The sequence below is a fragment of the Pithys albifrons genome, chromosome 19, assembly GCF_047495875.1.
Source record: "Pithys albifrons albifrons isolate INPA30051 chromosome 19, PitAlb_v1, whole genome shotgun sequence".
Taxonomy (NCBI): Eukaryota; Metazoa; Chordata; class Aves; order Passeriformes; family Thamnophilidae; genus Pithys; species Pithys albifrons.
The window spans coordinates 5649399-5671304 of NC_092476.1; the positions used below are offsets into that span (position 1 = coordinate 5649399).

General features: G+C 40.2%; 1 protein-coding gene across 2 annotated transcripts in view; it reads left to right on the forward strand.

The window, feature by feature from the left end:
* Positions 1 to 5653, forward strand: part of CA10 (carbonic anhydrase 10) — a 176773-nt gene extending 171120 nt beyond the window's left edge. For both annotated transcript variants that reach the window (XM_071573875.1, XM_071573876.1), the window contains 3 exons: positions 2455 to 2609; positions 4747 to 4921; positions 5355 to 5653. In XM_071573875.1, the coding sequence (XP_071429976.1) occupies positions 2455 to 2609; positions 4747 to 4921; positions 5355 to 5377 (353 nt within the window). In that variant the 3' untranslated portion in view covers positions 5378 to 5653. The remainder of the gene's footprint in view (positions 1 to 2454; positions 2610 to 4746; positions 4922 to 5354) is intronic.
* The last annotated feature ends 16253 nt before the right edge of the window (positions 5654 to 21906 follow it).

The window sequence follows — 21906 nt, forward strand, 5'->3', positions numbered from 1 at the left end:
CAAGGCAGCAGGAGATCCAGATAAACAGATTGTGGGCTGTAGACAGGAGTGATGCTGAGAATGTAGTAGAGGCTTTATTAAAGAAGGTTTGTCACTGGCAAGAGATCACACGTGGTGATTTTAACCATTCCAAATTACGTATTTGCAATAAATATAAGGCAAGACTTTGAAGTGCTGTAATCTGATTTTAATGCCAACCCACCAATTCCCTTTCAGTTCCAGAATGGGAAACCTTTATCAGGATGTGGGGAAAAGGCCAATCTGTTCATAGGGAGAGTGCTGATACGGTATTTTCTCATGGAGTCTGCTTCTCTGACTTCCCATGGGAATACAACCTACATATAGGGTTAATAAATACTGGTTTTACCTAGACAAACTCTTATTTCATTCACCCCTATCTTCCACTCTTCCTGAAGTGCTGTTTTCCTCCAGTTTTTCCATATCAATATCCCTCATCTGTATTAATCTTCAGTTAGCTTTCTATCTCCTAATAAACATTCTACCTGGTGTAAACCATTGCAGCCCAACCAAAGCCAATACAACTGTGAGAAAGCAGATTTGGTCCTTGGAGGTTGAAACAATCTATTCTGCCTGACTGTGCCATTTGGAGCTAACGCACCACTCTGCCTGCTTCATAAATAATGAACAGCATGTTCATGTGGGAAAGGCAAAAGTGTGTGATGACTCACTGGAAACAGGCACTGGCATGAAAAAGAAATGCATTAATTCACTTCTGATGCAATTCTGGCCAAGTTACCAGTGCACTGCAAATAATGTTTTTAATGAATAGGACACAGGTGTATTCAGTCATCTCTGCTTGTTCAAAGTGAGCTGCATTTTGACTCTGGTTTCACACTTGTCTGGAAATTTTGGGTTTGGGTGGCCATGGCCCAGTGAAGACTGAGCATGTTAAGAACAGTGACAGTCAGCCACTTGTACCAGACACCAAAGCACTTTGCCCTCTGCCTGAGGGCCCTGCCAGCAGTGCCATCCCCCTGGATCCACCTGCAGGAACGTGGCAAAAGGTTCTATTTGTGACTGACAGGAGAGGACAGGCCAAGATTTGATTTTGAAAAGCAACAAACACACTTAAAATATGAAATAACTGTAAGGTACTGGTCAGTGAGGCATAAAAGTGACATCTCACCTTGACACTATAACTGATGCTGTGGCTGCTGATATTGCTACCCCAGAACCCTGTACCATGTTGAGTGTGCTATGTTAAAATGAAAAACAAGGTCACATTTGCTTTGCCTCTGCTCTTTAATTTTCTGTTGCCCAAGATAGTAGTCTGCAGTCCTTTTTATTTTTCCATTAGATTGTGTGAGACAAGTCTTTTGCTCAGCTAAGTTTTGCCCTTCAGCTACAATATGTTAAATTCAGGTTAAATTACTCTTTTCATTTTTAGCTCTTACACACTTCCTTGATCATTCAGATTTCCCTACAAATCAAGGCCAGCTCATCTTGAGCACTGAAAGGGGAAACACCCCTCAATAGGCAGTTGCCCTTGGCTGCATTTTAGTGCTCACTCTGCAGATGAAGACACTGAACATGAGTGAAAGTGTGCAAAGAGATCTCACAGCACTAGAGGTTGTAACCACCTGAGCTTCCTCTGACACACACACCAGCAGCAGTGCATAAGTAATAAAACATGTATATCCCTGACTATTTCCTATTGAAGGGATTTGGCAGGAAAATTGGAGCTTTAGTTTCAACAGCACTGCCCAAAGTATTGTAGGGCTGGAATTGCGCGAGGGAAACAGTGCCCAGAAAAGGCTGAGGAACTTCGATCAGCTTTGGAAAACAGAACCATATCTCAGTACATTTTGGTACATATCCACAGAGTGAATCCTGTTGTAGAGGGACACCTCATTCATTCCCAGGGAGACTTACAATAAAAGTAGCTACCCTGGTAATTCTGCAGTACTTTCCACCCTGATTTCAGCATTCTGGGGGAGCCTCCCCTGCATCCTGCCCCTCTGTGCACAGCAGAGGCCAGAGGGCTCCCTGGAGCAGCTTTATTATCAGGCATTAACCTGAACCTTCTCCTGTGGCAGAAGAGCAATTAAGTTTTAACACTCTTGGCCTTCCTGAGGCTTTGTTGAGCAAAAATTGTTAATCACTCCAAAAAATGGAAAATGTACGTTCTCCAAAGCTGCTGCATCTGAATCAACATCTGCAGCTTCAAGAAGCTTTTAACCCTGGTGGTTAAATGTGGTTCAGGGTTTCCCTGTGCTCAGCTCATAGAGGTGCAGCTCAACCCAAGGATTAGTGACTTTGTGTTACTTTTTCCTGTCCAAACTGCTGGAACGTTCAGAAATGTACATTTGTTAAACTTCATACTTTGATAAAACTGAAGCTCATGTTTTGGAACAGGGATACATAAAAAGGTGGTATCTTTTATGAAGCTATTTTATTTCCTCAGTTGTTTTATTTCCTCTCTTTTTTCTCCAGATGATGCATACTTACTACAGGGGCTTAATATTGAGGAACTCTATCCAGAGACATCTAGTTTCATTACATATGATGGGTCAATGACAATTCCACCCTGCTATGAAACAGCAAGCTGGATAATAATGAACAAACCTGTCTACATAACAAGGATGCAGGTAAAATAATTTAAAAATTACTCAATCTAGTTAAGGTATAAAATAATATTTTAAAACATGTATTTATAGCTTTACATAAAAAGTGAGATTCAACCCTTTGCTTAAGGGATCTCTGCATGAAATTTTTACAGTTGTAAAAGCGCTGAAGGGTTTTTTTGTCAAAATAAAAATATTAACTGATGGAGCACCATCTGTATCTGCACACACACACTTTGAGGTGGGCCCTGCTGAGGGGTTGAACCAAGTAATTTCCAGCAGCCTCTTCCAAACTAAATTGTTCTGTGATGCTGGGAATAGTTATTAGGGATTCTAAAACAAGCATAGCAGTGTTGCACCAAAATAACTGAAGTTATTATTTATAACAGGGGCCATTCTTAGGTCAGAATAAATTCATATTGATAGTACCTTCATAGGACAGAGATACAGTATCAGTCTAGTGTCTTCTGCTATAGAATAAAATGTCAGGACAGACACAGCAACTACCTTCAAAAAATCAGATTGATATATTAAAGCCCCTGTTAGAGACAAGCTGGATAAATTACGCAAGAGAAAACACAAATTCATGGTCAAAATTACACTGTTGAGGAAACACACCAGTGGAAAAATCTCAAAAACTACATTTGTGTACAACTTGCTTACAATCCAAGGCCTGACATCAGAAAACAGCAAATTTAGCACCAGAGTTTGCATCAGTGAGTTGCCTTCAGAGCTGAGAGCTGAACCAAAACCTTCTCTCTTGCACAGGGGAGCCCCAAAGGAAGACTCAAACCACCATCTGCCTGCCCCAAGCATGCAGCAGAGGCAATCTGGCCTGAGAAATGAAATGAGGAACAATAAAACAGCCCTAATTATCACTTTGGGATTTAAAATCATATTAACATTGTAAATAAGATGACTTTCAAAAGCCTGAGATGTTTTATTTTTGTGATATTCCTTCTGTCCAGTTCTGTCTGGGTGCAGAGAAAGCACTTTGTTTCTTTGCTAAATGGGTGGTTTGGGAGAAGGACACAGCTGAGCACAAACATGCTGAACAGTCCGTGCTTTTCAAACACAGGACCTGAATATTTTCCTACAAGCAACATTTTTAGTTACAACACTAATAACAAAACAAGGATTGGAACATTTCTAGAGTCTGTGCTGCTACCTATGGGTTATAATCTTGTGATACTTACTCCTTGACATGCTTTAATGGTTAGTTACATCCTCCATTATTAGTGCTGCAAATTGATTTCGTGGAATACCTACTAATTACATTGTATATTCAGACTGAAAAAGCAATGCACAGCTCAGGTTCTCCCTGGAAACTGTCACAGATTTTCAGTATATAAAACCCAGCTACTGGATTTCTCCATTTAAGCATTAAATGCCACAAACGAAGCTCTCAAATGGTATGCTGACATGGAAAAATATTTTCATCATTTTAAACCAAAATATTTTGGGAATTTCTGATTTACAGTTTTTTCGCCTCTCTGGTTTTGGTTGACTGGAACCATTTCATGTGCCTTGAGCACAGTTGCACAGTCACCATAAGAACCATTGGTGCCTGCTGGATGCACTGGATGATTCAGAAATTCCTCTGATGTGAAAAACCATCCCAAAAGAAGGGCAGAGTCTGCTGGAAGAACAACAACAGCCACAGCACAGACAATATCATGTCAGACCTGTCAACAGAGAGAGGATCTCTCTTTTGAACATCATTAATTTCACAACTCCAGCAGCGCGACTGTCACTTTTCCTGTCCCTCCTGAGCACCCTGACGTGGTTCTTGAGTAACAGCAACCAAAACTGGGGCTTCTCAACTGGAAGCTACACTAATAGCTACAAAACCTGGGAAATTAGCTCTTGTCATTCACCATTCATTTTCCCTTCAGCCAGTACTGTGAATTCCACTTGTTTCCTGCTCAGCCAAGGACACCTCACACTGTTTTCTTTTACTCCATACAGAATTAGTTTAAAATGGGGCTCAGAAACAGAGACTCACAGAAGAAATGGTTTTAACTCTTTCAAACTCACCTCTGACTACAAACCACTGACATTCTGTTTTCCTTTCCTTTCTTAACCAGACTATTTGACAGTGTTGTGTGTTGTTTCCTTGGAGGCAAGCCCAGCACTAACCCCTGCTTTGTGTTTGGTACAGATGCATTCTTTACGACTGCTAAGCCAGAATCAGCCATCACAGATATTCCTGAGCATGAGCGACAACTTCAGACCAGTCCAGCCCCTCAACAATCGATGTATCCGAACGAATATCAACTTTAGTTTACAGGGAAAAGATTGTCCAAACAATAGAGCACAGAAACTACAGTATAGAGGTAGGTTCTGCCTCCAGAATAACCCTTTCCGTGCTTACACTGAGCTCTTTTCTTTGAGAAATCCAAGCACAAATAAAAACATGTAAAACTCCAGATCTGGGGGAATAAAGGTGTCAGTCAAACATTACATATTTGAAATAGATGAGGAAACTTGCCCAGAAGCATGAAGGAAAAGCATGAAAAAAAAAAGCCTGGGACATGGTTAGGAAGGAGTAGCCCTGAGGGTTGGAAAAGAAAGGACATTTTCAGCAGCAATGTAGAGTTGTAATAGTTCAAAGAAAAAGTCATTCAGACTTAATTCTTTTTCAGAAATAGGAGGAAGCTGAACCTCTTGGCTTTTTAAAGACATTTTAAGTGCCTAATACAGTGTTAAACCCAACCAGTTTCATATTTGGAGTTTATTAAAGCCTAATTGTGTTTGTTTCTGTTTCAGTAAATGAATGGCTCCTCAAGTAGGCAGGACAGAGCGGGCAGAGCCCATAACCTCTGGGAATGCTCCTGCTGGGAACTGACACCATCTGGAATGCACCAACCTCCCTCTCTGGGTTCACAACAGCACGTGCTGTGGGGAAAGAGCTGCCATGCTGGAAACTCAACTCAAAATTCATTCATATGATCGGTGGCAATTAAAAAGTAAAATAAAATAAAAAAGACAGAATTACAGTAAATGTGATTACAATTTTCCTGAACTAATTTAAGAGTCACAAAGAAAGACTTTTCAGCCTTTGTACATATGAAATTCTTCCTCTTTCCCCCCCTCCCTCAATTAAAAAATAAAAAAAAAAAAGAAAGCAAAAAGGTGGCTCGGTACAGCATCAAAGTGGAGTTGTGTTCTGTGTGCCAAGTAATCCTTGGAAAGCTCTCATTATTTCACTATCATTAATGGACCCTGACAAGACAGAACAAGACTACTGTAAAGGAAACTTATTTCTAGGTTATGATCTTTCTGTTAATTCAATTAAAAAAGGGACAGACTTTGAGAGATAAGTATTGTAAATATATCACTGCAGAATATACAGGAAATTGAAATATTTCCCTCTGTCACATCTGTAGTAGGATTTGCCAAAATCAGAATTGATCCATTTTCTGTTTCTTGTTTTACAACAGGTCATACGTTGTGTTGGTTACTATTAACAACTCAATAAATGTGTTTAACAAATTAATTTAGTAAACTTGCTTTGATTTATTTTTTTCCTTTCTGAAACAATGAGCCTCTTACTACTTGTGGCTGCATTATTGGTGTTTTTTCTTATTTCTCTTTTTTTTTAACTTCCTTTCTCTTTTTTGCAGCCAATTTAAGTGAGTTAATGACAATTGGGAATGCACTTAGAGCTGATATAACTTAAACTCCACTTTATGGTCCATCATTAGCAGGAACTGGCTCAGAAGCAGAAAGCAGTTGAAACATCTCAGTTTAAAATTGCCATTTTCCTTGCTGAAGCCATTATTGGGACAAACATTCAATCCTGTAAATTGGTGGTGAAAAGGGATATTTTTTCTTTACAGATAAAGCAGGAGCTGACCAAGTAAAAGAAAATGCCTTTTTTCTTGTTTATAATGGTCATTCACTGTGTTTGGTTACTGTCAAGAACTCAATAAATGTGTTTAACAAGTTCACATAGTGCAGTTTGACCTTCTTGCATGTTTTTTTTTAATCTGGAGAGGGAGCAAACCTCATGATAATCCATCCTTCCTGCTCTCTTTATAACCCAGAACACGCTGAAGTTCACAGAGAGTAAGATGAAGTCAGCAAGTGCCAGAGCACCAATGAATTGTTTGTACCCAGTGGAGGAACAGGCACTGCAGGGAGTGTGAGGGAACTGCCCCATGGGAAGCAGGTCCAGAAGTGGCAGAGCAGCAACACTGAACACAACAAACACACTGTGTCATCTGTGGCTGAAGAACAATGCAGGGACAATCAGACCCTGAGATCAGCTCAGCTGGTTAAAACTTGGTTGTAATAATGCCAAGGTCATGGGTTCAATCCCCTGTGTGGGCCATTGACCTAAGAGTTGGACTCATAGAATCAGTTGAGTTGGAAGAGACCTCTGAGATCATCAAGTCCAACCCTTAATCCAACCCCACTTTGATTACCAGATCATGGCACTGAGTGTCATGTCCAGTCTCACCTTAAAAACCTCCAGGGTATGGTGAATCCACCACCTCTCTGGGAAGCCCATTCCAATGCCTGACCACTCTCTGTAAAGAACTTCTCCTGATACCCAACCTAAACCTCCCCTGGCAGAGCTTAAGCCTGTGCCCCCTTGTCCTACTGTGGGTCCCTTCCGACTCAGAATAGTCTGTGATTCTGTGATTAGACCGACAGGGAAGGCCAGAGCCTGGTGCACACAGATTTGGAAAGATTCCAGCTTGAGAATGTGCAAGGACTGGCACTCAGGGCACCCTCAAAGTTGGGATGTGGATGCAGAGGGAAACCTGGGAAGAACCTGAAGTTGTCACCAGTTCGGTTGCTCAGTGCAAGGTGCAGAGAAGGTGCCAGTGAGAGGGGCTGTGGCAGAGAGGTGCTGATGGCCCTGGCCAAGGATCCTGGTAGCACCTGGTCCTCCAGTTACATAATTTTGAGTGTTTCAAAGGACTTCCATGTACCAGCATAACACTGCAGTTATCTGAAAAGTCCACACCACCACCACAGAATTGTCACACAGCAGGTATTACACTGTAGATTATTAGTGTCAAATCTGCAGCTGACATAAAGCCAAATTATCACCTCAGGTTTGCCTAGCTCATATAAACATCACAAGTCACATGCATTAGTACTTTTTGAGTTGCCATAATGATCTATAACTTTTAAACTTGTTTTCACTGCTTGGTTGGGTGGTTTGGGGTTTTTGAAGCTGCTCCTGCACAAAATCCACAATGTTTCAGTCTATATTTTGGACAAATATCTGGCAGTTGTTGGTCCAACTTTGTCAGTGGCAGAAGGTAGGGAAGATAAGCCAGGCCTCCATTATAAAACTTTTAATAAGTAATAAAACCTGTTTTCTATTTTACTGAAAGCTGATTGAAGGGATTTGAGGGGAGGGAGAGATATGATAGAAGGGACTAGTCCTAGAAAGGAGTCATGCTGTGCTGTGGATTAGGCTGCAATATGGAAGCCCCACAAACAGAGAAATGGAGCAATCATACAGGAAAATATATTTGTCAACATTTCCAGCTCCAGTGTGCAAAATAACAAACCCCATCTTGCCATGAATTGTTTAGGTTTTCGTTCTAATCATGTATTGCAGTAGAAATAGGCCAAAGTAAAGCTTAGAATTAAATGTTTTGCACATTCCTCATGATATTTCAGCACCTGGGAATGCACACCTGGCAGGGATCCTCCAGGAACAACCACCACAGCACCACCAGGTTGTCATGCCGTGATGGTAACACACATTAATAACCCAATAATGGGAGGAAATTCTCAGATCTGATCTTCTGCTATCGTGGTTAAGATGATATCAAAACAGGTACCACACTATCAAGCTCCTTTGAAAACATCAGAAAATTCAGATTTACAATACTGTAAAATCCTCTGTTTCAAGTGGCATTTAAAATAAAAATGGAATAGCCATTTCATCAGCTCAGTTTTTCCTTTAATCCAAAAGAAAAAACATTCCTGTGCAGAAAATAAGAGCTAGAAGGAATCTGTGGGACAATGGCAGAAAGCAAAGACCTTCAGCATGACTGGATCTATAAATACCATGCATGTCTGTCCTTCTACCATTCTGTTTCAGCCTTAAAAGCTGAACCAGCAAGCAAACATCTCAAGGATCTGCCTGGAAGCTTGGATATTTTATTATAAAACAAGCTCCTGTGCAACAAAAAACATCCTTTCTCACTATTTTAAATCTCTCTTTTTTTGTGCCAAGTGAATTTTCTGGAAGAAGAAGGGACAAGGGAAATTGTGCTGAAAAATTGAGATCAAGGTGCTGGGAACAATTCACTCAAAGGTGTGCAAGGTTGTTCTGATCCAAACACTCCAATTCAGACAAGGAACTCAGTCAGAAAGGTAAGTCAGCCAGCAAAGATCAGAACAGCTTAAAAATGAGCTGAATCCTTGTTTGTATGAATAGCTCTGCTGGCTCCGAGTGTCCATGCTCTGCTCCTCAGCTTGGCCTTCAGAAATGTCAGCACTAATTGCTGCTCAGGTGACATCAGTTTGTCAGGCTCCAGGGACTTGGGGGACCTGCTAGAAATGGGCTGCCAACACCAACAGGGTTTTAAAGTACTTTGGATCCAACAGTGTGTGTCAAACCTTTCAAAATACTTATTTCAAAACAAATTAAAAATCATGGGATAATACTTCAGAATTCTTCCTGCTTCTGACAAGCCCTGCCTTTACTTTTCCCATTTTGGTTTTCTGGGGGATTCTCTCTTTGTTACTTCCAACATTGGCCTTGTCTTGCAAAACTCAGAGCAGCTCCAAGCAATGCAGCAAAGGCTGACCCCCAGAACCACAATGCTGCCATAAAATAGGAGACATGGCAAATTTCTTGATATTAATTATTGTTGGAATCAACACATTTCTGCTGCCATTAAAAATGTTTAAATCATAATGTAAAAAAGGGTTAGCACATCTATTAATTGGTGAAGACAAGCTGGAAAGTAGGATATGATTGTACCCAGCACATCAAACCCAGAAAGCAAATAAAACCCCTCCAACTTTTAAGGTATTCCTCATCACCTTTCATTTCAAGGAGGAGAGTGTTTAATTTTTTTATTTTACTTTTTGAAGTTCTCAGGGTTAAAGTCACCAAATTCCAGCACAGTCTGAAAATAAAGCTGGAACTTCCCCTTGCTGCTTTCAGGAGCTGCACCTTCTCCAAAAGGGAAACTGTAACTGGTCAATAGATTTTTATGGCAAATACCAGATTTGTAGCAAAAAGGCAGATGTTTTGCATGTTCTACTGTACATAAAGCTTTAGTAATGGGCACTGCCCCCCAAAAATCCCAGATATTTGGTTCCTAAACTCAAAACACTACATATTTTTTGGGGAAATGAGCCAAAGTTGCTCCATGTTTGGATTTTTCTTTTTCATTAGATTTTATTCCCTAGATATAGTGGCTGCCAAACCACGGAGAGTTTGCTGTAAGAGATGCTGATTTACTGGCAAATGGCTCAGCACAGTTCTCAGCACACCGTAAAATTATCCAAGGAGCCTGTTTGTATGGCAAAGAACAAGCACCATTTATAATGTGAAATGTAATGCAGGCAAACATTTTCTGTTTCCCACAGTGTCAGCCTTCTATTCTAATAACTAAAGATGTGTCAAACACATACTCAGAACAGAAAATGAAAAACAGGATAATAAATCTTCTAAGGACAGGAAAATAACACTTAGTATTTAAATAGAGGAAAAAAAAACTTAGAAGAAGTACTAGGAAAATAGAAAGAAGAAAATTGATGCAGTTTATGAATTTAGGGAGATGCCCAAACCCTGCAAGGAAGAAAGAGCTGGAATCAGAAGCAAATCCAAGCAGAGCAGAGTTACAGCTGGAAAGTGTTAGAGTTGCCCTGGAGGGAAGGTGAAGGCTGTGAACTTCAGCCTTGGCTATTCCCAGTACAAGGAGACAGCCAACACCTCCCAGAGGTCCCATTTTCTGAGGATTCAGGTGTTTGCATCCACAGCAACGTTCAAATGCACCAGGGCAAGGCTTGGGCTTGGTCAGGGGAAACTGATGCTGAGTCATGATCAGAACATCCCTCCCAATTCCTTGGTGGCTGCTCTGGATGTACCTCCTCGAGGCTGTGCTGGGTGATACTGGGAACCTTCTCTAGGGCTCTGCAAAGCATCACAGCCTCGTGCTTTCCTGCTGCACACCTATGGCTTCAGTGATTCTGCCTGGGAGCTCATCCCTGCAAGGCTGGCCTAAAGGACTCCTGCATAACTGCCAGGTTTAACATCCAAGCTCAAAAAGGAATATGTCAACATGATGAGGAAACATCATATTAATATTCAAATAGGTGCTAAAAATCATGTGAAGGTATGTTAAGACAACACAGAGTCATAAGCATGACAGCAGAAAACAAAATTTGGGAGAATCACATGGAGTAAAGGTCCATCTTCTCCGTCTGTCCTGAATTTTCCCACTGATGATACAGCAATACAGCAGCAAGCTGAGTTCAGCTTTCTGCCTCCTTTCAAGCATGATTGAAATCTGACAGCAGTACGAATAATAGTGACATTTTCAGAGATTCCTGCCAAAGTTTTGCAATACTGGAGGCCTCGCTCATTAAACTTTTATTTAAATGTGTGTTCTATGAGCTGCAGAAAGAGATACCAAAATGGATCTCCATTGACAAACATTTCACCCAACTGCTGTCCGTGTTCCTCCAACACAGATGGCTGAGACACTTACACTGAAAACAGAGTCACTGAAGCTGCCATCCTGTCAGCAGTGGCCTCTCCTGAAAACATGGGAGCTATCAAAAGCAAACATCACCTCTTGAGCTCTTAAATCATCTACCCCGACCAACAGGACTTGGGCTTTTAAAAGTGTCAAGGAATCCTGCATAATTCAGAATACAAGTGGTGAAGTACAGAATCAGTTCCAGCCTTCAGCTTTGAGAAATTGCCCCTTCCCGCTCCCTCCTTATATGTCACTTGTCTTACAGAGAGGACTTCTTCACTGGGGACACACTTTCCTGTCCTCTGGGAAACACCAAAGGACATAGTGGTTATGCCAGGTAAGATTTATGTAAGAAGAATGACCTCAACAGAAATAGCACAGCTCTGCCTTTTAGAAGCCTTATAAAGCCAAAGAAATAAAACATAACAAAACAAACAAAAAAAACACCAACGACAACTAAACAAAGCAGGCAGAATTCACTGAGTCTTCTAATAAACAGATCGTTTGTGCTAAAGCCCCGTCTTTCACCTGTTTGCCCATCCCACTGCAGCAGGGCAATGCACAAAGGTTTCAGTGGCATGGGGTGTTCAGCTTCTCTGAGGACACACAGCCCTGGCACTGGCTGGCAGCTCAGAGCCCTCCCACCTCCTTCCTCCCCCTGGGTGACCCCTGCTCTGCCACCTCAGCCAACTCTTCAGTTTAATTATTAGTGTGTCTTTCCTCTATTCCCATGTACTTTCCACGCACAGCAAAATAATTGCCATCAGGACAGGGATGTATTTTCCCACCAACCATTTAGAGCACCATTTTTTCATTGTCTGTTTAAACAGCAATTAGCTGTATCTTTTAAAAAAAATAAAAATTCCAAACTAGACAAAAGGGGTTGGTTCATAAAGCAGTTAGAGCACTGTCTGGACGTGAACAAAAGATGTGGGAATTCTGGGGCCAGGTTCAAGGATAGAGAAGCTGTGCCCAGGAATTACTAAACTGTGTTTTGTTTACAGCTCCTGGATGCTGCACTGGGATTTGGAAAGGACTGTGGTTCTGCTGCCCGCATGAAAGGGAGGGAAAGGAAACATCCCAAACACAGGAATAAGCTTAGATTGTTAGACTGTAACAACTTCCTTCTTTATGACATTTGTTTGCATAACTGCAGTGATTTTTTGATGTGTTATTACCTCTTCAATTTTAACATCTCAGAATAATAGTACCAAGTTCTTTTTCCTCGTATTTGTTATTTATTTAAAGTGTTAGGATAAATTTTCACAAGATAATGAGAAAGTTGCTTGTTTGGAGCATTTAAGAGAAGAACATGTTCTACAAAAATGATATTAAGGTGCCTTACATAACTGATCCTCCAAAGTTATACTGTAGAGGAAGAAGGGAACATGTCTGAGTTCACCTTCATGCTTCTCAAAGACAAAAACAAAAAAAGAAACTCCTCCAAACTTCACAGGCTTAAAATATATATTTTCTTTTAACAGAATTTACCTGCAGTTGTTTTACAAAACAGAGCACAGGAATAACATTCTCTGCAAGCAGCACCATAAATACTGTGAAATGACTAACAAGAGACACACAGCAATGGAATCTGGTTTCTTTTATAGTCTAGGATTTGTCACTGTGAATCTGAAGGTATTGGGAAAGGGCAGTAAAGTTTGGTGAGTGATTGTGACAGGCTGGAGCTTGGCAAGGTAAGAACCCCTCTGAGTTTCAGGAGTGGGCACCTTATTGTGATGGGTGGAAGGAAGAAAGGAAAAAAAAAATCAGACAAGATTGACTTCAAGATGTTTCTCTTAATGAAAGTTTTCATATCAACAGTCATTCCAGTGCTAATGTCAACATTTTTTTGGAAGAAGCAGTACCCTGTAACATTCATTAGGGATGTCATAAGCATCCCACAACATATGGTGTCTCAAATCCAATTACTTTTCTATTCAAACCATGACCTTGAATGGGTTTTAAAAAGAAATAACATGGAAACAAAGCCCCTTTTGCTTATTTGATGGCCTTGGAGCATACCACTGAAATTCAGAATTACATCAAATTGTCTCTGTTTTGCTTTCTGGTTTTTTTCCTAATCTAAAAAAGTTATGGAAGCTTCTTTTAAGGGAAAAAAAAAAGAGAAAAATGGTAATGATGGCAACATCTACTGTCTGAGATTATTAGCACAATAACAGCACTGTGTACACAGAAATGGGAATTCTGCTTTTCTTCTGTGACCATCTTCCTCTGTATGATTTTAGCAAAAGCTCCAAGGGTATTTTGCTTATGTGAAAACAAATCTAACCCATTCTATATAAAACATATTATGCCACCAGAAAATAAGTTCTTTATAAATTTAAATTATATCTGATTAGAACTTCTCCTCTTGCCACAAGAATAGAAACACAACTGTGCTGCTACACAAATCCATTTAGGAATAAAACTGGTATAGAAAACTTACACTTATTTGTCATGTTTTTGCAGGTTCTTCCTAAATCAGATTACATTGTTACAATATAAACACTCATGCCTTTAAAGGCCCAATTAAATGTAGAGCAATTACAGCAGATAGCAAAGAACTGTGGTGAGCTTTGCTGAAATATCCCAAATCATTCTTGCAGTTTAATGCATTTAAATCTGTAATTATGTTTAGCATATGTCCATTTATTATGCACAGTCACTGGAAATCAAGTTCACTTTGAATATATTTTCTAATTGATATTTAGGAACACTGGCAGACAAAATAAGTGCTGGGGCAACATTAATGCACGAGGAAATACATTAACCTAAACCTCTGTTACCCCTTTTAATGACAAGAACATTAATTCAAGACATTCACTCATGAAAATATTCATCATTTCCCTCTTAACTTTAAAGTAACCTACAAGCTACAGAAAGATCAAATATGATTAATATTTTAGAAAAAAAGAAATATTGATGAAAGAAAAATCCAGGAGGTGGGGGGGAAAAGGAACCCAGGGTATAGACCATGCAAAAAAATGAACTGCAAGAGCTGACTTGTCTCAATAGCCATCAGGATTATTCATTGGAATAGATCTCAAGAGAGGCCAACTTTTAAAATATTCCACATTTGTAGTGTTATATATGATGTAAACTTTGCAGAACAAGGAGCTGACAGAAACTGCAGGAGGAAATATCGTCATTCAGGACAAGGAATAATCAGCTTTGGGATTTCCCCACAGCCTGGGGGTGTCTGTTCCTGCAATCTGGGACAAACCCTGTTCCCACCTGGAAAAATGTGGGAGAACCTCGGCACAGCAGGGTAGGGCTGAGGAAAGAACCAGCCCATGAACAATTCAGATGCTGCAGCAGTGGAGTAAATTTTGGGGTAGATTTTCAGCACAGGCACAGTCAGATCTGCAATATTTCCCATCATTGTTCATTAGGGGGTTTTAATGATACTTCCATGCACATGGATAGAGAAACCTAATCCCATCCAGTGCCATGAGGAATTGTGAGATCTGCCTGACCAGCAGGAATTGAGCTGTCAAACTGCAGCCAGCAGTCTTTAGATAACAGTATTTAACATTTGGATAATTATTTGAATTTTCCAGATGCCTTCAAAAATGACATGCCACCCTTTCCAGCTGGGTAACCAAGGCAGACTTCAGTGACTAATACAGGGCTACTCAAAAAAAGTCATTCCCCCCAAATGCCAAGTTCTGTGCTCAGGATGCACCTTCAAATTGTCATTTTCCATTTCCAGACCATTTCACTCCTTGCATATTTTACTCTGCATCTTCCCACTCCCCATAGTGAACATAAAGATAAGAGCACTGAAAAGTTTGCTGAGCAAGATCAGATAGCATGAAAAAGACATTTATAAAAAGAGGATGCCAGAGCCTGTTTCATCCAGATCAGAACAGACTTTCCTAAAACCCACAAACAGCAAGATAAACCAAATACTATGAGAAAAGGAAAATATTCCTTTAAAAGCAAAAATGTAAGGTTAAGGATTAAAAAATGAAAAAACAACAGTAAATGAAGTAAGTATAAAATAAAAACAGCAGAAACTATTCTTGTGTGAAGTGGTTCAGAACAACTGAAGTGAGACAGCAACAGATGTTTCTATTAGTGTTGAAATCCTGGCCTTTCAGGATGCTGTTTACTCCTGACAAAATATGGAGAGGGCAGAACTAACAATGTCTGACAGCAAAGAGAAAATGAACACAAATCCAGTGCTTAACAAGAAAGCCAGTGTGATATGATTCAGTTTAATCAACAATACTTTTAAAAAACATTGAATGTCTACACAGGTTTTAGAGGTGGGAGGTGATTTACCTGAGAGGGGCTGGAATACAGAACCACGAGTGCCCCGTGTATTGTGAAACAAAGAAATCTCTTCCACAGCCTCTGCAGCATCTTTCACTGTGCTGAAGAGCCGTTGCCATGAGACAAATGTTGCCAGAGTTTTGTTTTGCTTGGGGGTTTTTTTTGCATGCATTTGGAGACCCAAGTTCAGCAATGATTGATTTTTGATGGTGACTTTACAGAGACCACACAATATGTGAGTGCAAAACAAATTACAGAGCAAAGATTACTGAGGAAAGCAAAGTGTGAAGTGGCACAGAATGTGCCTCCCCACCAACAACTGCTTAACTGATGCTCTGCAGCAGGTCCATGATATAACTGTGAAACAGCCATCTCAACAATGCTCCTCCCAAATCCCTAAGGATTGCTTTTATTTCCTTGGTTGTTTATTGCATCCTTTACCTGGACAAGGCTGAGAAGGTCTTTTCTCACAAACTCTCACAATTGCTTTAGTTTTTATTTTCTGTCAGCAGCTGTGCAATGCCTATTGCTGTTCAAGGTTGGAATTCATGCCCCAGCGTTTTATAGCAGCAGATGAAGTGCTCCTTTCTCCCAGAGACATCCCAGCACCCCAGAAATATCTGCATTGGATTCCTCTGGGAAAACATCCTCTCTAATTGGTAACCATTTTGTGCTTCTTAAAAATGAAAGGAGATACAGAAATTCAAGATGTAGGGGCTATGAGAGAACACTCACAGCCCACTTGGAAATGGTCAAGGGAAAAAACTGGCCCCAAGGCCCCAGACAGCCCCCACAAACCTGCTGTGTACCAGATGCATGAGAAACAGGGTAAAAATAATGCCTCTTATCACATACACTGCTGTCACCCTGGTTAACAAAGGAAAATAATGCAGAATCCTATCACTGACATATCCTGTATGACTGGAACCCCACCAGCTGATCCCCTGCACTGCTCCAGACCTTCATCTGGTGCATTTATAAACCCGATAAAGGACATGGAAGTCCTGCACTCACCTTCTCTACTGATAGCCTGTGCAAGGGAGAAAACACAGGCAAGCCCTTCATTCAAATTCACTCATTTGACACTTGAAATTAGAACCAAAGCCAATGCTTATATTCATTTGTGAATTGTCAAAGATAGGCAGAATATTAAGAAGCTCACCAAGTTTAGAAATAAAAGAAAATCCTGCTAAGCCAAGCCCAGCCAGTGTTCACAGGGACTGGGTTATGGACAATGCCCAACCTGATGTCCCCTTGTTCACTCAGATTTCCATGGAATATCTGTGGTCTCACCCACGTAAGACAGTCAAGCCCTAGGCTTGGCCTTTCTTCTAGGAGCAAAGACATCATACCCTAACCATCACCATTCACAGAGCACTCTCCAGGTCCCACCAAGAGGGTACAACTGGGCTCCTGATTTGACCACAAAGTCTCATGAATCTCAATGCCTAAACTACTGAAAGAACAATGGTACCTGCAGGAAGCTGAGTCCTGATGAATCGGCATTGGATCCTCAGCTGGTATTGCCTGGACACAAAGCAGGATCCCTTCAGCTTTCTGAAACTTGGTCACGCAGAGCAGATGAGCAGGAGCTTAAGTCCTAAAGGTAGAAATCAAAAATGAATTGAGATCAGAGAGAAACATGATCCAAACTGAAGTTGTGTCAACACGTTTGAGAAGAACCCTCTTTCTCCACCTTCACTGAGTCAGCCAAAACTTATTTCAGGACACTTTCCTGGACAGAAAACCCCAGGCCCCTACAGTGTTTGCAGACTCTGTGTGAAGATCCAGAGACTGGGTGAAGCAAAATATTCCCATACAGACCCACACAGCACGTCTGTACCACAGCACATAAACCCAACAACAGCCCAAGTTCTAAACAAAACCACAAAATCAGATCAGTGTTTTGTCCTCACATAAAATCCCAAGTCAGTATATTTGGATTTCATCTGAGCACCGTAAGCAGAGTTACATTTACCAATTTCTTTAAGAGCAGATTTTCTTCTCCTTATGTGTTCCATTTGTTTCTTAATTCCACCAAACAACTTCCTTTCCATACTTTTGCAGTCTCTTCTAAAGTACAAGATGAACATCTTGCAGAAAGCTCATTAAATTATTACTTTGTGCTTTACATTATTACACAAACTAAAACCGACTGCAGATTTCTCTTAATTCTTTGAGGGCTCATTTGCCAAGGAACCAGAGTCTATAGAGATACCAATTCTCTCCCCTACTGCTCAAAATATTGCACCATTTATTGATGGATTTTTATACACACATACAAAGTGCCATACATGTGGCAGTCATTGATTATTCCATAATGGTTAGGGGGATTCATATATCACAGCTCTGGCATACAGATGTTATCATCTTCATCTCGTGTTTTCAGAGCCCTGAGGATGTTCATTTTTTAGGTTGATACCATAATTTCTCATGTTGTCACTTCCAAACATGTGTATTGACAAGACTGTCAAGAAGTTGCCTTTTGTGCATTTATTTTCTCTCCTTCAGTTAATTCAAACCTTTTCAAATTATGAGAAGGATAATTCATCCTTTAAGGTGTAAATAAATCCAATTGAGGCAATGCATTACAGTTTATTTCAGTTATAGTACAATTAGTTGTTCTTTTGCAGTAGAGCTTTGTTTTTAAAAGCCACATTGGCAGTAAATTTATACCCAGCTTTGTGGGCCAGGAATTTGGGAGAACTCAATGGATGATTTCACTGAATAAGTTTCTGTGCAGTTCCATGCTACAGCAAAGTCATGATTATGTATTATAAATACTGTATCTTAACACTCTCTGTTTACTACTCCTCATAATGGACATCATCATAATGAAAAATACTGTGGGTGAATTTCTAGAGAAAGAACAGTAAATATATAGCAATTTATGTGATATTTCCTCAAGACAACTCTTTAGACTAAGAATGACAAATACCAGGTTTATCAGAGCTGACAAACCGACATCAGTAGGACATGCAGGTGGGAGAGGGAGGTGTTAGGGTGGGATGACCAGCTGAGAGGGAGGCAGGCTGGTCCTCAAGAAAAACAGCAATAATTCAGTAACAAAACAGTATTTGAGTCAAAAGCAAACTGGTCATGACAATCACAAAACTCTCTGTTTAATATCTTAGTGTCTAACCAAGCTGATTATTTAGCAATATTCAAGGTCTAACCCTAAGATGAGCCTCCACATGTAATTAAAACTTCCCATTTTCCTTTCATTTATTTGCAAGGGGCAGGGTAGAGTTTTTCAGACACAAAACGATCTCCATGAAATAGGCTTTTCCCAACTTGAGAACAAACTCAGTAAAATAAATGTTTCTTGAGAGCTGATCTTTATTTCCAGTGACCACATGAAAAGATGCCAGCTCTAGGGAACATTTACCACCTCCTGGTGACTTCAACAGTCACCATCACTCTCTGGTACAAGGAAAACCTGTTCTTCCTGTGGGTCATTTCTGGCCACGTAACAACCAACCACTGTGGGCTTGGACACATGTAAAGCAAATTCAACCACAAATGTCTGTGTTTGTCATAAACAGCTGCTGATATTTATGAAGAAATTTCTAAGCCATCGTACTCCCAAGGTGACAACCATTTGTTGTTTTTTCTGCTTAGAAGAAATGAGAGTGGACATCTTCCTGCAAGTTCCTTTAGACTAAATGCAATAAATTGAATGGGAACAACTCCATTCACACCCTGTCCCAGCCCAGCACAGAAATGTCATCTCTGGAACACCCCTAAAGGCCTTATTTTTCAGCTTGAAAACAGTATTTTGTGCTAGTGTCAGCTGAAAAAGCACTTCAGAGTGGCTCTGTTACCATTAATAACCCAAAGAGCTTAAGCTAAACAAGATGCAGCAAGAGCTGAACCAGCTGGAGCTCCCCCAAAATACAGCAAACTTGAATTTTGATTAGATGATGAACATATTCCTGAGAAAATAAAGCAACAACAGCAACAACAACCCATCCAAAGGCCTCAGTCTCGTGCCAGCTGTGATGTCCATGGAGCACATTGAGGGCTGCATTGAGGTAACACAGCAGCAATTGATCCCACTATGGAAGGGCAGAGGGTCCAGCCTGGGCAGTTTGCTTGGATCAACATCTGCCTAAATCTCTTCTTTTTGATTAAAAATCCCTCCAGACTAAGCTCCTCAAAATGTGTCTTTAAACAGCAAGTTAAAAGGTTCCTTTAAGGTTCCAGCTGCTGATGTCCCAATCTGTCCTTTCTTGATGACATTGTGCATATCTCTGGGAAGGATTGCCATGCTCTCCATGCAGGGGAAAGAACTGATGTTCCCATTAAGGCTTTTAAAGATTATGTCTCCAGAAAAGTTCAAATCTCTGCCACTAATATCTTTTTTTTACATATTCTGAAAACACGGTCAGGTTGACCTTCAATCTTCTTTGCTTTCTGCACTTATCTCCTTTTTCTCCTTGTGATTCTGTGTCTGTTCTCTTTCAGAATAGTTCATGTCCTCAATTTCCCCCAATGATTTGATGCCCATAATCTTTCCAGTGTTAAGGTTTGAGCACCATGGGATTTTACCTCGATTCTCAACAAAAATTCTGGAAGAACAAGGAGAGCATTCCTCAATTTGTCTCAAGGTAAACACTTGGGTTTGTTTGTTTTTAAAGAGTAAGTCATAGATTCTCTCCAATAAGGAGAGTCTAATAATTAATTTCATACTACTGGACTAAAAAAAATCACTCATTACAGGAATAAGTACAACAACCCCCAAATAAATATAAAAGGGGATAAGGTGTGTGTGGGGATCACTATAAAAGGTAATTTATAGTTCCTTTTTTAAACACACAAACATGGTGAGAGACAGAGGTTTTCCTAGAGGAGTGTTGGGTCCTCAGACATTAAGCAGCAGCTACACAATTCCTGTCACAGACTTATTTTAATGAATGCTAAAAATGAGGGATTTAATCCAGGTATGTTGGATATTTCAATATGTAAGGAGGAAAATCAAACATGTCAGATCCTACAATCCTCCTCAGCAAGCAGATCAGCAGAACACAGGCAGCACATTTAGCCACTGAACCTGTGGGGTGTTTTACAAATTGTAGAAATATTTTTATTACAGGAGAGGTAATTGGAATTTCTTCTCTTTCCGAGTCAATTCCAATGGTACATACATTATTAAAAATTAATGATTAAGTATTAATACCTGAACAACATAGGTTATAAATAAGGTATGAGGACTGGATAGTAATTTTCACATTCTGAATGCAACATCTCTTGTGACTAAAGGATCTGAAGCACACCATAACTTCAATGTATTTTTTATTAGTACAATAAGTCTATCTGACTATATGATATACTGATGTTATGCTTGAGATACAGGGTAATACTCAATAACACAATTAATACCAAAGGCAGCATTTCTTGGGCAATGGGGGAGTTGGTAAATACAGCTGCAGAGTGAATCAAAAGGTGGTGCAGCAAAACTGACACCTTAAAAGCATGTTTGGAAAGCGTTAAGTATTGCTCCAAATGATTACTGGAGAACATAAAAGAGAGGCTGTAAGGATCTAGTCCTTCTCTTCAGAGGGAAGATGATGAAAGAGAAGAGGTTAGAGTGTCTATGAAGCCTTTTAGAGGAACTCTCCAAGAAGTGAAATAACGATGTGTCCTAAGAGGTAAGCCAGCAAGTGAACCATAAATATGACCAATGTACTGCTCCCTAGAACACGTTACTTGTCCCACCTGTCCTCTCTTTCAAAACAGAGCAATGGGGCAAACACTTTTCAGAGCAAAAGGTCCATACAATGGAAGTACAAACTTTCCCGTTCTACCTCCAAGCCCTGAGAAATGTCAGCATAGGATCTCAGTTTTCAACCTTCAGTTTAAATCTTACACAGTATGGCATTAAAACACTTAATACATTCAGCAAGCATAGATCATGGGCAGTGAAGAGAGAGACAGACACACTGACATTCCCAAAAGCCTAAATCTTGTCTTCACTTCTTGACTGTGTCTGCCACAGAACTACCAACACAAAATTTATTCATAGCATAAAGAACTTGGAATAGGATCATTCAGGTATTTGTGAGCAGGACTGGACTTCCAGGCACAGGTTACTTCAGGTCTCTGTTCAATTTGCTGTTTAACTCAGCATTCAAAGGGGCAGCACCACTTTTCTGCATTCAGTAAGGAGAGTTTTCCAAGGTCAGTATCCAAATTCACTGACCAGGTTAAAGCCACAGCAAATAATCCCAGTGCAAAGAACAGACACTGAATTACATCTTCATCACAGTTTGTTTTTAGTGTGGTGGTTTTTTACTTTTTGTTACATGAAAAAAATCATATAAGTTTGAATTAATCTACTTTGTATTTGTGGT